Source organism: Ascaphus truei, chromosome 2 (genome assembly GCF_040206685.1).
Source record: "Ascaphus truei isolate aAscTru1 chromosome 2, aAscTru1.hap1, whole genome shotgun sequence".
In the NCBI taxonomy this organism is placed as follows: domain Eukaryota; kingdom Metazoa; phylum Chordata; class Amphibia; order Anura; family Ascaphidae; genus Ascaphus; species Ascaphus truei.
The window spans coordinates 300,489,267-300,507,198 of NC_134484.1; the positions used below are offsets into that span (position 1 = coordinate 300,489,267).

General features: G+C 38.4%; 1 protein-coding gene across 1 annotated transcript in view; it reads left to right on the forward strand.

Annotated features, from left to right (window-relative positions):
- The window catches only part of ERP44 (endoplasmic reticulum protein 44), a 77,285-nt gene that overhangs the window by 37,040 nt on the left and 22,313 nt on the right, over positions 1–17,932 (forward strand). Inside the window, exons 2-8 of the mRNA XM_075586408.1 lie at positions 2,160–2,232; positions 4,826–4,865; positions 5,315–5,430; positions 10,677–10,861; positions 13,043–13,158; positions 13,424–13,481; positions 17,566–17,682. Of these exons, the coding sequence (XP_075442523.1) occupies positions 2,160–2,232; positions 4,826–4,865; positions 5,315–5,430; positions 10,677–10,861; positions 13,043–13,158; positions 13,424–13,481; positions 17,566–17,682 (705 nt within the window). The remainder of the gene's footprint in view (positions 1–2,159; positions 2,233–4,825; positions 4,866–5,314; positions 5,431–10,676; positions 10,862–13,042; positions 13,159–13,423; positions 13,482–17,565; positions 17,683–17,932) is intronic.

Below are 17,932 nucleotides of genomic sequence, written 5' to 3' on the forward strand. Positions count from 1 at the left end.
AATATAATTATTAATATACTGCTATATCATATGTATACTAGACACCGTGCAGGACACAAGCCAAGGCCACTGAGGCCAGGAATGCACCACACCAGCCCAGGGAGTGAACTGGACACAGACACGGGGGTCAGTCCAGGTTAATGGTTAAGATACAAGTTTTTTATTACGTAAATAATGTATGAATTATTTATTTATTTATAAAATATTTTACCAGGAAGTAATACATTGAGAGTGACCTCTCGTTTTCAAGTATGTCCTGGGCAATGTTTGACTTCTAGTACTGCAGAAGCCCTAGCCAAGCCCTGCCTACAAACCAGTGGCTTAAACTTGAGGCTGCATCCCTACCTATATACTACCATAAAAATTCTGTTTGTGGATTAGGATTCTATTTCCGGATTCCTAATCCATTGGGACAAATATTCAGTGACGAGACTGATCCACAGAATTGCACGGCTGAAACAAACTAGCCAAGTCGTGGCAGATTTGGATTTCGGCTAAAATGTGGCCCATTTCTGCTTATGACAAACAGGAAACCTCATAAGGACAGCCATGGGTTAATATAATATAATAATATCGAGACGGTAGATTGCTGAAGGTATATATTCGGTAGACCTTAAAGCCTGATTCATTTATTTTGTCACCACAGTATCTTCATCACCAAGTATAATGCAACAGGGATTTTGAGCGCTCCATTTGCATTTCTCCTTTGCTCCTTCTTTTAAGCATGTCAATCACCTCTCAAATACCGTGTTCTGTTAAGTTCTTTCTACAGACAGCTCTTGGTGTATTTTTAAAATAAAAGCATACATACAAAAAGAAACATAAAACATATTGAAAATGTGGTCTTACAAAGAAGGAGGGGAGGGGGGAAATAAATCACTGAATGGGAATGGTGAATTATTTTTATTAGCTTGAATCTTCTGTCCCATCTAGGAAAATGTAACTAATAGCAGTTATGTTCTATACTCCAGTTTTTTCCCCAAATGAATGTCTTTTTTTTTTTTTTTTTTAAATATAGTGTATAAAAATCTAAAGCCAAACAGCAAAACGACAAACACAGATCCATGATCTTTTCATATTGTCATTGGGCATGAGTTATTGTGTTTTCCAAGCAAGTGATTATATTCGTATACCATGTTGCATGCCTCCTACTTTCTCATAATCTTAATTTTAATGTATTTTTTCTCTCCAAATCCCGTATTCAATATTTCATTAAAAAGACGTCTGGGAATTCTATCAGAGACCCATTCCCTGATTGATGGTTTTTAAACCAAACTTCAGGGGCTCTTAAATCTCGTCAACTTCAGTCTTTTTGCCTCCTGGGACTGCTTACAATTACATCTTTAGCCTCCTGAAGCAAGTAGTATAAGTGTATGCTTCCTGTTGCCTGCCAGCCTTATGCAAATCACAAAGCGTTGGCAGATTAGAACAGTGGAAAATGCCTGGAGTACCTGGGGACGAAAGCAACCCCATGATCCTGTGGGGTTAGGACTTCAGGTATTAGTAACAACATGTCAATCTGGATTAGAAATGGGATAAAGATGTTTGGCAGGCATAAAAATAATTTCTTCATGTAAAAGTAGGTAAAGTTTGCTGCTGGCAAGCAGTACATTCCAGTGAAAGAAAGGTAAATGTAGATGTTTAGGGTGAATGAGCTAAAATGTAAACGTAGGTTGCATAGCAGATGAGATGTTAATTTGTGCCAATAATGCCACAGGGGAGAATGGATTACTTATACCCTCTAGTGTACAATGGAAGTAAAGAATTGTGTTGTTTTGTGGAAATTACTTAAAATGCTACATTGCAGCTCTCAGGATAAAGCTTGGTAACCAGAGAATGAACAGGGTTGTATTTATGAAAATATATATTCCTGTTTAAATACACAACGGAAGACTACATGAATACTCTATAAAAAAGGTGTAAAATGATTAGATACTTCATGGTTTTGTTCACAGTTTTCTTTCCAATGTTGCTAAGCAAAAGTATAGCATGGATACATAGAATTTTTTTAAATATATTAAATATTTGAACAAAAAAGAAATCCCCATTGTAACGAGTTTCAGTATGCCTCATTTTTTTTTTATAGCTTATAATGTTAATATTATAAATACATTTTTTTTTATTGACTCATGATTTGAAAATATTTTTCCATTTTTCAGGCAACTTGGGTATGCTCTCCAGCAAGAACTGAAATAATAAACCTGGAAAGTGGCAACATAGAGGACATTTTAAGTAAGTACTTTCTTTAGATTTGTATATTTAGCTTTTTTTATATTTGTGTTTTGTTTCTAAATATATGAAAATTTGTATCAATAAAAAAAAATATACACACACGTTTTATTACAATTAAGAGTGCTTATTATTATTATTAAACCACCTTTAGTCAGCATTACTTTTGTTGGCAAAAGTTTAGCTGCTCATACAGCATGGAAAGTTTGTATAGATTAGAGCAGAGGTGCGCAAAGTTTTTTTGCTGTGCCCACCCCCCATGTGCTGGCCCCAGCGCTCGCACCGCCCCCCTCTCTCGTGATCCAGCATCACGTGACCCGCGGCGTCATCTGACACGTCACATCACCCCACGACCAGGAGCCTGCTGAATCCTGGTAAATTGAGGTTGCAGAGGCCTCGTGCAGTCCCCCGGCATTTAATTTAAATGCCTCGGGGAAGAGCGCGGGGCCGCTGCAATTGCCACGCCCCCCCCCCAGAAAAATCCCCCCAGTTTGCGCACACCTGGATTAGAGGTTACATTTTCTTGCATTATTCAAAAAATCGCAAACCAAGGGCAGGGGGAGGGATAGGGGATGGGAAGGAGACCCTCGCTACTGCTATAGGTAATAAGAGTGATTGGTGCTAATGAACAGGGAGAGAAAGGACCCCAATGTAGAGAGCACTCTATCACCATATAGTCACAGAATCAGCGCACAATAGTGAACCAAGTATAATGGAATGGGTGTGGTATGTGTATAGATATGATGTACTTATTAAAAAACACTTTAATAGAGAGTCATACTCAAAGAATAAAATAGAACGCTGTAGAGTCCAGATATGAGTGATTAGACTCAAAAAATGAACCAACACTAGAGCGTGAAATTTTAAAAATAATGGCCGTAAGGATACCTCGGTGGGGTGGTAAAATAGATAATGCCCTCCGAAGGCAGTGCAATACTGACTGATGTAGTGCTAATCTGGTGTGCCTATCTCGGATGAGGTGCAATGAACTCTCCAAACCACTAATAACATACAGATAGTAGGGTAGACGCTGCAGTAGATAGAGCTGCTGTAAGTGTGGTAGCTTATTAAAAAAAATCGAGTACTTTTTATCTTCATTTCTAAACAAAACTTGATATGTTTGCTAAAACATTATCAACATTGAAGATATGCAGTTATACATTTTAATTTTACAGTAGCCACTGCAGGTATGAAATAAATGTTAAAATATATACACAAGCCAAACCTAACCGTCAGCAAATCTAGTTTTTAAAGAATAGAGCTTATTGCTATGGAAATTCTTTTGTATGGTCTCAGTGCAAATGTTCAGCTGTTGGGTGTCAGGTTATTGGAACGAGTGTCATTGATAAAGAACCATATTCCCCATTTACATATCTTTGTGCTCCATTCTACTAATGGTGGTGGTGACTTTTATTCGTTGTAATGGAATCTTAGCAAGATTCATAGTTGAAATAGAGGTGTGAGAAGTATCATTGAGCCGTGGTTGCCATTTGTAACATATTTCAATAAACCTTAGATGCAAAGAGTGCACGTAAAACAAACACCTTTTTTACAATATATGAATACTTTGATTACCTTTATTGAAAACGAATGACCTAAACTGCCTATCAATTAGTTCTCCTGTGATTGTTCAGCAAAGATTCTCCTTCCCAGGGTTCACTAAATGCCGCCTTTGAGTTTGAATCAATCCATCAGTCAGTGTAACTCAGCAGCTACAATATATTCTTAGTAATAAGGTATTATAACGTTACCTTAATATAAGGTAACGTTATCTTGTGTTAGTCTACAGCTCAAACTACTGGGAATATTGGCAATGCATTATCACAAACAGGAAAGTGTTGTAAAGATCTTGTACTGCTGGTGATGTGCTAAAACCTGCTATAGAAATCAAAGTATGCTCGGTATATTAAAACGCATTAAAAATGGCATTGATTTGTGTTTAAAAAAAAAAATGTAATAAGTATCATTTAATACTGTAGAACTGATTTTATTAAAAAAAATTAAAAAACACATAGGATAATCCAAGGATTGCTTCTTTAGATTCCAAAATTTTCAGAGGCTGTATTCGGACAACTTTATGCAAGTGAGCTATTAATCCCTTTATTTCGTGCATTCAAAATACATTCTTAAACTTGTGGTCTCAAGTCCTTAGATATCATCAAATCACGTTTCCAACAGAGAGGGGGTGTAACTTTTTTTTTTTCATTCTTGATTATGGAAGACTGAGGCAATGGATATGTGGTGCTTGAGTCTGTGATTGCTTCACCATAGAATGTTTGTTAAAGATGTGTGCATTAAGATTTATTTATTTTTTTACTTTTACTAATCTCTATCACAGAATGTATAGCCGCGAGGGGCACAGTGTGCAATGTCCCAGACGTATTGCAAATATTGCAGCCCATGAAATAGAATATATTGCTTATTTTGAACGAAAAAATTGTCTAGACATTGAACATGCGTATTTCTGTGAAAACATGACAATAGAATACACATCCTTAGGACTCCTATGAATTATTAGCTATTCATTAGTTTATTTATTTTTATTAGCACATCGTAGGGCTATTGAAAATTGATTATAATCTTTTTTCTTTTTCAGGAAATGCAGATGTCGCTTTAGTCAATTTTTATGCTGACTGGTATGTTTACTGCTCATATCTTCTCACACTGTATTTCAAAGTTGTTTGTTTAATGAAAAGTCTTGGAACTTTGGCAAATATAAAATATATTAAAAATAATTGTCCTATATTTTTTATTTGCAGTGTACCACACCATTTATACTGCTATGAATAATATAACATGGAAACAAAAATCAAGCACAGTTAAAAATATATATTTTTATTTTTACTAAACTGCTTAGGAAGAGAGGAATAAATATGAATGTGTCAAATGCATTTCTGAAGAGGAGAATCATACATAATGTTAAATTAACATGAAACTATTTTTGAACAAAGTGCAATTATTTGTTGTTTTAGTGCAAAACAATTATTGTACATTTGTTGTGGTACCTTTTTTAAAGGACCAATAAGACTGTGTGTAATAGATGTTCATGTGCACAGATTTTTAAAACACCTGATTTTCTTAATAGGTGCAGATTCAGTCAAATGCTGCACCCCATATTTGAGGAGGCATCCAATATAATTAAAGAAGAATATCATGATAGAAATAAAGTAGTGTTTGCCAGAGTGGATTGTGATCAACATTGTAAGTATCAATTGTATATGTATATGTTGTTATAACATCTGAAGGCTTTGTTTCCTAATCTTGACCTCCTACAAACACTGCACACAAAGGAAATGTAAATGTTTTGTGTGAAACTTCTAATTTATTTTTGGTGGTCAATTTTAAGTGTTTAAATTGTGCTTTGGAGACGTTCAGCCAATTACCCATGGCTTTTTTCCCCCCTTTTGCCTAAAGAATGGTGTTGATCACTTCAAATCAAATTCAAGATAGGTGTAAATTAATCCGGAGAAAACTGTACAGCACATTAATTTTGTTAAGGACATCACTCAAAATGTAAAAGTTACAAATGTATTGTACAACTCAAAGAATATTTTGGTTACTGCCAAAGCACAATAATAATAAAATAAATGTTTGTAGCTAATGTTAGTTCATTAAAAAAAAAAAGGGGGGGGGAGCTCCAGCTACTACACCACAATGTTTTTATTTACAAGAGCACCTACAATTTTGGTTAATAGTTATGTTTTTAAAAACATATAATTGTTAAACATTTAAAAAAAGAACAGATGGCTGCCACTTTACAACTTTGATGTCGCTTATGGAACAGAGGTTCCAGGTATCAGACATCAATGTAATTTCACATAACTTTAAATTATCTCTATAAATTACAGGTACACCAGAACATACAATGTTACTAAATTATCTATCAACATAGACACTTCTAAAACTGGTGATGTATGGCACCTGCAAAAACAGTCTTGAATAAAATGTTTATATTAAAATATCACCTTTTAAATCATCCCCTCCTAAATGAATTCTCGTGATGTGACATCTGAACAGCAGAGATGCAGACCCTAAACTTGGCCACACAAAGGAAAACCAGGATGTTCAGTATTTAACCTAATAATTTCATACAGCGCTCATCCCACAAAACTGCAATATACATAGAATTTTAAAGGCACCGTCCTTGCCCTATGCCTGAGGTACAGGGAGATCATGATTCGCCCAAGGTGACAAGGGTCTGACACCAGGATTTGAACCAGGCTTCTTTACTTCAGTCATTGTCTTTTTTGCTTCATACGCACACAAATTAAAAATTTTTTTTAATGCACTTCTTTTAAATAAGGTGTTTTTATTATTATTATTTTGTAATAAACTGTATTTTATTCCTATAAAGTTAGACCACTACTTGTCCCCGTCCCTCTTCCTCGACTATCTTGAATGGATTATCCTCTCCCCTCTCCCCCCTCCCCCCTCCATCCCCTTCCCTTCTCCCCCTCTATACCTACCTCCCATATCCTCCTTTCTCTTCTCTTTTTCCTATCCTTTTCTGTCTGCTCTAAGCTTTGAACAAGGAACCAAAAATTGGTACAAAGCATAAGAAACCGGGTCGATGAGGGAGTAAATCCCTAATTGGGTGCTCTAAAAGCCTCCCGGTGAGCCGTGCGGTCTCAATATAGACTATTAAATGAGCAGGGTTCCCAACCCCATACAAATGAATATAATAAATGTTCAATGATTGATTCCCAGCATTTAGTCACAATAGAATCAAAGCAATATATGCCAACATAGGGAAAAGCCTTCTAACCTGACCGGTGAACTTGCTGCTCCACCTGGCGGTCCCTCTCTGGGCGGACTTTCCGATCCCCCGTGGCTTCACGTGAAAGGGAGTAAAAATACTCACAAAGCTGCTTAGGCTCCGCTAAGCTGTATTTGGGGAGAAGGGTCAACTCTGCTCCGTCGTGTGCGTCCGTCCCGGCGGTAGTATCCAAATTGAAAGTCATGGGACTAAGAGCACTGCAAAACAGGGTCAGCTGACCCTGTTTTGCAGTGCTCTTAGTCACATGACTTTCAATTAAGAAACCGGGTGTTCAGGTGAAAAATAAACACACACAATTTCAAACCACTCAATGTATTTAGAATCTAAACACAGAGAAGAAAAATGTTGATTATCAGTTTGTGATGTGAACACTACTAACGGTAATTTGTCTCAAACCTCCGGGGAGGAATGAAATGTAAAAATGTGTACATCCTTGTAAACGCAATAAAAAAAGATTGAAAATAAAATAAAAAATTAGACCACAATCTTATTATGGCTGCTAAACTCCTTTCAGTGAAATGAGTATGCCTCAATATGATAAAATTAAAAGACCCTTTTTCTAATAAAAGACTTTGTACTCTGCATAACAATAGCTCGTTGCTCTTGGTGGCGGGAGAAAGTTATTAGAATTACACCCGAGAGTTGGTTGCATTCGGTCTCTGAATAATTGTATACTGCGTGGAAATAGAAAGGCTCTGTGGAAATAGAAGATATTTTGGCTGCTGTATCTACAGTGTAGAACATTTTTAGATTTACCGTTCGTTTAAAATTTTGAATGTGTGATAAATGTTACTACGATTTTCTTCCAACATTGTATTGTAAACCTCACAAACAGTTTTTCAATAGCACATCTAAACAGTCATAGATGAAGGTTCTTTAAAAATGTCTATATGGACCCATGTCAGTAAAGAGAAGGTTCAACAATTGTCATTTGTATTGATCAAAAAACAAACAATACAGACCGGCGCCTAAAGAGTCCAATATGGGTAGAAATAAAGTCCAATTGTGATGAAGTGTCAAGAAGTATTAAGTCCAATCTTGCACTTCCAAAATACACAGCAGGATATTATGTGGTACATGTAAAGCAAAAAGAGAAAAAAGAGAAAACCATCATAGTGCAAAACTGCTTCAAATTATAACAAACAAGACAAGAGAAATACTAGACAAACACTAGCAAGGCTGAGAAATAATACAAAGAGTTCATTTAATACACATAACATAAAAAGAACATAGGCAGATGACGAATCCGGTTTGGAAAAACCAGAATCCTACTTACAAGACGTTCGCAATATACACGCAAAGATATAAGGTGAGTAGTAAACGGCTACGGCATCAGGTGAATGCGTGGCATCCAGGAGCTGCTCCAAACACTGTCCTCCACTCCGCAACTGGATGTGCGTCACTGAACCTCCAGGACAACCTCGGTCTGGGACTCTCCAAACGCTCTCTGCCACTCCGTGGCCGGAAATACGTCACCGGGGGTGGGTCAAACGCCGGAACCCCCTTCTCCTACTGCTGGTATTGCGATTACGCTCTCGTGAGTGCTCTGCCTTAGTCCTACGAGTAACTCCTACAAACTGCCCTAGTCCTACGAGTAACTCTAACAAACTGCCCATTAGGGCAGTTTGTTAGAGTTACTCGTAGGACTAAGGCAGAGCACTCACGAGAGCGTAATCGCAATACCAGCAGTAGGAGAAGGGGGTTCCGGCGTTTGACCCATCCCCGGTGACGTATTTCCAGCCACGGAGTGGCAGAGAGCGTTTGGAGAGTCCCAGACCGAGGTTGTCCTGGAGGTTCAGTGACGCACATCCGGTTGCGGAGTGGAGGACAGTGTTTGGAGCAGCTCCGGGACGCCACGCATTCACCTGATGCCGTAGCCGTTTACTACTCACCTTATATCTTTGCGTGTATATTGCGAACGTCTTGTAAGTAGGATTCCGGTTTTTCCAAACCGGATTCGTCATCTGCCTATGTTCTTTTTATGTTATGTGTATTAAATGAACTCTTTGTATTATTTCTCAGCCTTGCTAGTGTTTGTCTAGTATTTCTCTTGTCTTGTTTGTTATAATTTGTAGCAGTTTTGCACTATGATGGTTTTCTCTTTTTTCTCTTTTTGCTTTACATGTACCACATAATATCCTGCTGTGGATTTTGGAAGTGCAAGATTGGACTTAATACTTCTTGACACTTCATCACAATTGGACTTTATTTCTACCCATATTGGACTCTTTAGGCGCCGGTCTGTATTGTTTGTTTTTTGCTTTGCACTAACTGTGTTTTGGGTTAGTGTCACTTGGCAGCCTTGCCTTAATCAATTAAGGTATAGTGTGTAAGATCACACATATTTTATCACTTTTTATATGTTTGTACACTGTTTATTTAATTAACACAGCCTTTTAGCGCTATTTACACCATTCTTTTTTTCTAATTTGTATTGATCAGACAATGTAATTTAATTGAGTATGTTAAATAGCTGCAATATAAATGAGCATTTTTATTCTGAAGCCAGGGTCACGTGTGATGTGTGAATTGCCCCAGATAGCATTAACTCAGCTCCCTTTCCAAATCACTCCAAGTCCTATAATATTTCCTTCACTTTATTGGAAAAGCAGCAGTAAATACAGGCACTTGTGGATGGTGTGTAGTTGTGATTTGTCGTTAGAAACAGGTAGAAAGAGATGGCCTTGCCATAGGAGAGTAACAGAGATGGGTGCTGTACTCACTGTCTCCAGGGTGGAAAAGGAAGTGAGGAGCAAGGGTCACACTAGAAGTGAGATGGGACAAACTACTGTCAGCAAAGACACGGGGGAGGGCAGAATAGCCAATTCTGAGAAGAATCTCAGAGGTTGCTATAGCAACTCACTGGCTACATGCTCATAGGCAGAAAGGAAAACATATTGATACATCACACAGGCACTGTGTGTGTGTGGAACAAATACATGCAGCTGAACTTAAGGAGCCGACAAGCAGAAGCTGCAAAGAAGGGGGGGGGGGGGTGGGGTGATCAGAGAGAACAGAAATGGGCTTACTTGTTCCATGACAATTTTTTATTTTTTTTGTAGAAGGGGACAATAGACACACACACACACACACACACACACACACACACACATACACACATAAACATACACACATAAACATACACACATAAACATACACACATACACACATAAACATACACACATAAACATACACATACACACATAAACATACACACACACACACATAAACATATACACACACACACAACTTCAAACTTGGTCATCAAGAGGTTTGCCGTGTTCACATGACTCTGGACGTCCAGTGATACTTTGGTGCTGCCGCACTTGCTGTAGCGGAAAGACCCTGTAGTAGTGACGCGCTGATTCCCCTCGCCCAATAGGCAAATGGCAGCTTGCGCATGCGCCTGTCAGCATGTCCTGAACAGCAATACCGTCTCCCTATCTGTACCGAAGCATCGATAAATGGGAAAAAAAGGTAGTGCTTCACTTTAAGTACATTTTCGCTTTACATACATGCTCTGGACCCATTGCGTACGTTAATGCGGGGTATGCCTGTACATCAGTTTGTTGCATAATAAGTTTATAAAGTTGACATACTTCTAATTGTATAATTGAATGTAGTACTTTGTACAGTAAACCAAAAATTAACCCGATTCTCATAATCTTAGCTGATATAGCCCAAAGATATAGGATAAGCAAATACCCAACCTTAAAACTGTTCAGAAATGGAATGATGATGAAGAGAGAGTACAGAGGCCAGCGCTCTGTTACTGCAATAGCAGATTACATCAGACAACAGAATAACGACCCTATTCGAGAAATTGCTGACTTGGAGGAAATTAAAACAGTTGACGTAAGTATTTTATGAAATGTATGTCAAATAAAATGTCAACATACTTATTTTTAGTGTTTGGTATTGCAAGGTGAATTTAATTTTTATTTCTTTTACCAATATAACTCACAAGACATACTACATAAACTTAAAACAAGTGTTGCTACTCCATACAATACCACCTGGTGGCGCAGGAAGACCCCTTAAGGCCCATTCTGGCATTGGAAGGTGTCTTAGGGAACTGCTATGGTAGTGTCTTAATTACACAGTTATTGCTCCGTTGCTATAGATAAAGACAAATTTAGGTGTCCATTTATTACATACTGATGCAGTATTTTGCATCTATAACCTGCCACAACACATGTGCTGGTGAAACGCGGGCCAAAAGTTGTGTTCGCGGCACAGTGCTTGACGGTAGTGGCCTATTACAATGAACAGAGCGGGGGTCCCTTCTTCTGAATGGGAGTCCCGCTGTGTGAATCCTACCGGGCTACATCACTATGTAAGAGACGTGCAATGAGAGTAGACAGAATCCCTCACTCTTTCTGCGCACTTCTAACAGGCGATTTGCGCTGCTTTTATTTTAATAACATATTATTGAAGCAGGGGGTTTCCGGTGCTGAACCACATTAATTTCAGCCCCCGGGATCCCCTGCTTCCCGAGATACAGGCTATCGCCTGCACGTTTAAATCTCCCATTGAGGGTATAGGTAACCACAGTGGCAATCAATGGGTGTATTGGCTAGTATTTTTTATTGTATTGTATTTTAATGTTTGTTTTATTTAATTGTGTATTTTTTGTTTTTTTTTGTATCACAATTGAGCAAAAGCGTTACTAGCTATGTGGCTACTAGTGCTTTTGCCCATTTGTTTGTGGTGATGGGATAGAGGGGGTGGGGGATGGGGGTAGTTGACCCGGGTGAGTGGTTGGGCCTCCTGGGAGGGTTGCGGGAGGGTTTAATCCCTTCATTACCTTAGCGGTTACAACTGCTACGGTAATGAAGGAGTTAACCCCTCCCACAACCCCCCCAGGAGGCCTAACCATCCACCCGGGGCAACTACAGTATACCCTTCACCCACCCAATTAAAGCGACAGTAACCAGTTTACTACCGTAGCGGTAGTAACCGCTATGGTAATTAAGGGGTTACTGGTGTTTTAATGGTTGGGAATCAGCCCTTAAATGTTCGGGCGGAGGAGGATGGCCTTCATCCTGGCAGGGCTTAGTAAAACATTTATTAATTTAATGTTATGGATTTTACTGTATGTATTTTACTGTATTTGAATGGGCATAAGCGCTAATCGCCATATTTGGCTACTAGGGAATTTGCCCATTCCTATGTGTGGGGGAGAGGGGGGTGGTGAAAAGGGTAGTTGCCCCTGGCATGGGTGATTAGGCCTCTCGCGTGCGTAGTGGGAGGGGTTTAACCCCTTAATTACCTTAGCTAAAGTAATTAAATGGTTAGCCCCATCCGCAACCTTCCTGGTATGCCTAACCACCCTCCCTGAGTAATGAAGCAGGGACCCCTGCTGTGTTAATTAGTCTGGCCATTAGTCTGGTCACGGGATTTTATGCCAACTTCGCGACCAAACATCGTGCTGTATCTGTATAACAGCCGTCTATATATGCACAGGATTTTTATAAGTACACAAGGCATTATATGCCATTTTATAGTTTTTTGTGATCATACTGAGGGTAATTAGAAATAAACACACAGCTGGTCTCAGCTGTTTTGGAGGTTGGTGGCTCCTCCCTCCCAGGGTTTAAGCTCGCCCCTCCCCACTTTCCAAATAGTTCTTTCATGCAGCTGGTTGTGACTGATCCAATGTGATCATTCTTCCTCTAACTATAGAGGTAAATAAGAATTTTTATCAGTTAGTGTTAGGACCTGCAATATTTGGTCATGCCTTGAAGTGGCTTGCAGGCTTAAAATGGTTTGGCCATGGTTTAACAAAATTACTTTTTTTTTTTCTTCAAGAGATATATAGGTATTTTACTGTATTTTTGTCATATTTGATGTAGCTTTGGGCTTCTTTGTTTTTTGTGGCAATTGGAAATATTTAATCTGAAATGTTATTCCATATTGATGTTCTATTGATGAGATTAAGAATTTGTGCTGACGGTAAAACACCTATGGATATACATAACAATTTTTTTTTGCATATACATATTGTTTTTGTGTTTGTTTGTTTTTGTTATACAGCGAAGTAAAAGAAACCTCATTGGGTTTTTTGAAAACAAAGATTCAGACAACTACAGAACATTTGAAAAAGTTGCAAACATTTTGCACGATGATTGTGTCTTCCTTGCTGCATTTGGGTAAGAACCTTTCCAGTAATATTGTTCCTGTGTACTAGTTTTTATTAGGAAATAGGACAAAATATAGAAACCATAATTGGCTAAATATATTTTAATTGAGTTGGAAGATGTTGAGGTTTCAATAAAATAAATTTGAAAAAAAAAAACATGAATTATTTTAATACATTTAATTATTTCTCTGGCGTAGCTGTCAGAAATGTGAAATCTGAATTACAGTAGTTGAAATGTAACTTTTATATGTTTTTTCTGTTACTTTCTTCATCAGGGCTATTTCAAAGCCAGAGAGATTTAGTGGAGACAATGTAATCTACAGACCTTTTGGGGTAAGTGTAAACACTGATATTTAGAATAAAATAAACACTCCTTTTATTTTGCATTTTTTTTCCATATAATTAATTTCAATATTCTGTCTTTGGTCTACAAAAAAAGAAATGACTTTATTTTCAAAATGTTCTGTGCAGTTTATGGTATTGTGTGTTTGAATTTTAATTCTTGGTCTTATTCTTATAACATTTTCATTTACTGATAACTTTGTTCCTGCAATAGTAACTAAAATGAACGTTGGCATCCCAAACTATTTGTTGCACCAGTATGTCTATAAGGTAGCTTCTATTTTTTTCTGACTACTGTCTTTTAACGATGAACAAAGGAGAAAAGAACCCCAGTAAAGCACTCATACACTGTGTTGAGATGATGGTGTAAATTTAAAACTAGACTTTATTAGAAACATTAAAACAATGGGGATTAATATAGGATTAAACTTTGTATCACTACGCTTGATCAGGCCTTCTCTCCGACTACTGCAGAGAAATGTTCTCGGCCTAGATGGGCATCAAAATCCTAGCTAAATTCCACGCTCTTTTTATTGGCAAACATAAGACTGTTTGCATTGGTGGACCTCGTTCAAAAACTTGCAAAAAGGCAAGTCACCGATTCCTCTGATCTGGACAGTATTAAAGACCGACAAAAACCTCTCCGGATCGGGTGCAATTTATCAGGATCAAATGATCCAAGGGCTCTGGTCATGTCAGAAGAGAAATCTTCTGATCAATGTGTTGGAAGTTCAAGCCATATTTTGTGCCATATAAGGTGTTCAGACCACACCAGGGCATTCCCCATGAAAAATTATGTTGGCCAATGTTACAGCAGTAGCATCTATAAACCAGCAAGTGGGAACAGCAAGTCTAACGGTTCTCAGAGGCCTCCAGAATCCTGCACTGGGCAGAGAAGGCAGTTCAATGCATCTCCACGGCTTACATTTCAGGAGACCGGAATGATGAAACTGACTCTCAGCAGGTATTCCATACACCTAGGAGAGTGAGATCTGAACCAGGAGCTGTTCAATCCGTTAGTTTGGAAATGGGATCGAACTCATGGCATCAGCAGTCAACACGAAAATATACGAACGTGCGTGTCAAGATGGTACGACCAGAAGACAGTGGCCTGGGATGCCTTCTTGATCGCTTGGGATTTCCATCTCTACAACATTTTTCCTCCATTCCATCTTCTACAGCAGGTAGTTAATAAGATAATAAAAGAGAGCTTGAGTTCTCCTGATAGTTCCGTATTGGTCTGGAAGAACATGGTTTGTGGACTTTTGTCACTACAGGAGCAGTGGGTTCTTCCAACATTTCCGGCATTGTTGACTCAAGGCCCGATTTTGTTTTCCCAATCCTCAATTTTTCAAGTTGAAGGCATGGAATTGGAAAGGATGTCATTGAGGATACGGATTCTCCAATTAAGTTATATTAACTCATGTGTTCCAGAAAACATGTAACTTCTAAATTATTTTACCGAATCTGGAGGACGTTTATACTATGGTGTAAACTAAGAAAAGTAGAACCTTTTGCTCCTGAAAATCGCTAATACACTGGACTTCCTTCATTGCTCCTGGAAATCGCTAATACACTGGACTTCCTTCATTGCTCCTGGAAATCGCTAGTACACTGGACTTCCTTCAGCAAGGATTTCAAAGGGGTTTGAAACCGGCACCTAGGATCCAGTTTTTAGATATTAGGTGCATTGTATCATAGGCAAATTGCCCTGGATCCAATGATCGCTAGATTTGAGAGCTGTGTCTAAAATCAGACACACAATTAGGTTTCCTCTTTCTCTGTGAGCTTTGGATCTGGTATTAGAGCAGCTCACTTAATTCACCTTTTGAACTGCTTCTCGACCTCCCTATTAAGTTACTGATAATTAAAGTCTTTTACAAATGGCAATGATGACAGAACCTTTCGATATTTCATTTTCTTCAAGTCCTCTATGGCAAGGTACTTCCCTCCCTCCTTGTCTTGTGTTTCTTGTTATGTTTTGTGCTTTCCTTGAAAAACGTTTTGACAGACGATAACTGACCTGGTATGTGGGCGATACCCTCTTATATAGGGTGGTCTTAGAAGTTCTTGTCCTGCCTCAGCTAGTTGGCGGTGTAAACCCATTATTTACTGCCGTAGAGGACTTGAAGAAAATAAAATATCAAGAGGTAAATTTCCTTATTTTTATGCCTGTCATGCATATTTTTTTTTTTTGCATATCGTCCTTCTGCAGCTCTCCATTCTTCTCCCTTTAATTTATCAAAATACGTTGGGTGGTACATACATACATATAGTTGATGTTCAGAACCAGAAGGGAAATGCAGTGTATACTAGCAACTGTGGCTGATTTTTGGGGAGTGTGCAGTGGGTTCATTTATTTTCAAAGTGTCTGGTAATTGAAAGCCTGTAACTTGATTTTTTTCCCACCTGCCTGAGCCAGTAGTGGGTGTGGTTAATTGATTGCTAACCTACCACACCTGGTGGGTGTCTCTATTTAAACAGGTTTAATTAATCCTGAGCTTGTGACTTGTTGATTTCAAGTGCTGGTTGTATTAAGTGTGCAGTTAGAACCAGAAGGTGTTTGAACAAGGAAGGGGTTAAACCAGGTATAGTAAAGTACAGTTTATTGTTAGTACTTATAAACTTCATAGTTGCAATAATGAGCAGGATTGAGAATGCCACTCAATGCACATCTTGCCACATGTATGTGCACTTGGAGCAGCTGTGAGAAGTGTGATCAGGTGGTCTCTTGTTGATCTGAAGAGGAAACTTGCAATATTGAGGGACATTTACAATCTTCAAAGGGGTTTAGTTCTCACTGCGCAAGCCCTTGCTTCGACTGTTGGATCGGGCTGGGATTGACCCGGCGGTCTTGGTACACGTTGGCAACAATGAGAAAGATGTAGGGTCCTAATGAATGATTTCAGCGATCTAGGCCAAAAGCTTAAGGCAAGGACCTCCAAGGTAGTATTTTCTGAAATACTTCCAGTGCCATGTGCTACCGCAGGGAGACAGTCAGTCAGAGATTAGGGAGGTTAATGCATGGCTAAGAAAGCGGTGTAGGAGGGAGGGTTTGGGTTTTTTAGAGCACTGGGACTTCTTTTCAGAGAGGTACCATCTTTATGCTAGGGACGGATGGCACCTCAATGAAGGGGGATCTTCTGTGCTAGGGGGTTGATCCAGGCAGTAATCTGATTTCCAATTCTTGGAGTCAGGAAGGAATTTATTTTTCCCCTTATGAGATGTCATTGGATGATATGTTTTTGGGGGTGGTGGGGGGTAGCTTGCCTTCCTCTGGATCAATATGCAAGTATAGATATAGGATAAAGTATCTGTTTTCTAAATTTAGCCTAGGTTGAACTTGATGGATGCATGTCTTTTTTTCAACCTCATCTACTATGTAACTATGATGTATATTTCACATTGGCTGTCCTACATTAAATGTGTAGTACAGAAGCACCAGATTTTTACTTCGCAGGAAAAGGTGATATCCAGACTCCTTCCAGCTTCAAGACACCAGTGAAGATGCTTTTTTTGTAATTTCCTTTAGTGCTCCACAATAGCATTCATACCTCAATTTCTTTTAATCTCATTTTCACAAGGTACTACAGAGTACTGAGACGAAATAATTTTTGACAGTGTTGGAAGATTTAAAATGTACTGGATTTTAGTATACGGCTCTCTTGTATTTTTGAGGATGGTTTAGATTCAGCTGTACATAATGAAGCATATCAAAATATGGCCACTATGTACAAAAGGATGTGAATCTCTCATAGGAACGCCCAATTTTGCGGCTACTGGCCTAATAGGTCATTCTCTATAGAGCACCCATAGGCACGAAACGTGTCCGAGGTTATTTTGCCTGTCCTTTTTTCTCCCCGTTTTATTATGTTGTGCTAAGCCCAATAAATTGATTTTTATTTTTTCCACGATCCAGCCCTTATTTCCACACTGCGCGGTGCACCGCTTTTTCCTTCCCTCACGGGACCACACATGCTGTATTCTCTATATTAGCATGTTTAAGCAAATGTTATTACAGTAGATTAAAAAGTAAATGATATGTAAACTAATGTATTTTATTGTGTATTCACAGGAGAATGCTCCAGATATGGTCTATTTGGGTTCCCTAACAAACTTTGATTTGTCTTATGCATGGACACAAGATAAATGTGTCCCTCTTGTTCGAGAAATAACATTTGAAAATGGAGAGGTATGTATTTTATGATGCACATTTAATTACATTATTCAAACTCTGACTTTTTTTCTCTCCTGGATTTTTTTATTATTAGTAAAGTATGTAAAATGCTGCAGACATTCTAAAACTGAAGGAGTTAACCGTGCTTTTCTCGCTACTTTATTTAAGAATTATAACCATTAGACAAATACAAAGGATACAAAAAAATACCTTAATTTGAAGGAGGAGATGTTTTACAAGAAACACTTACAGCGCATAATCACCA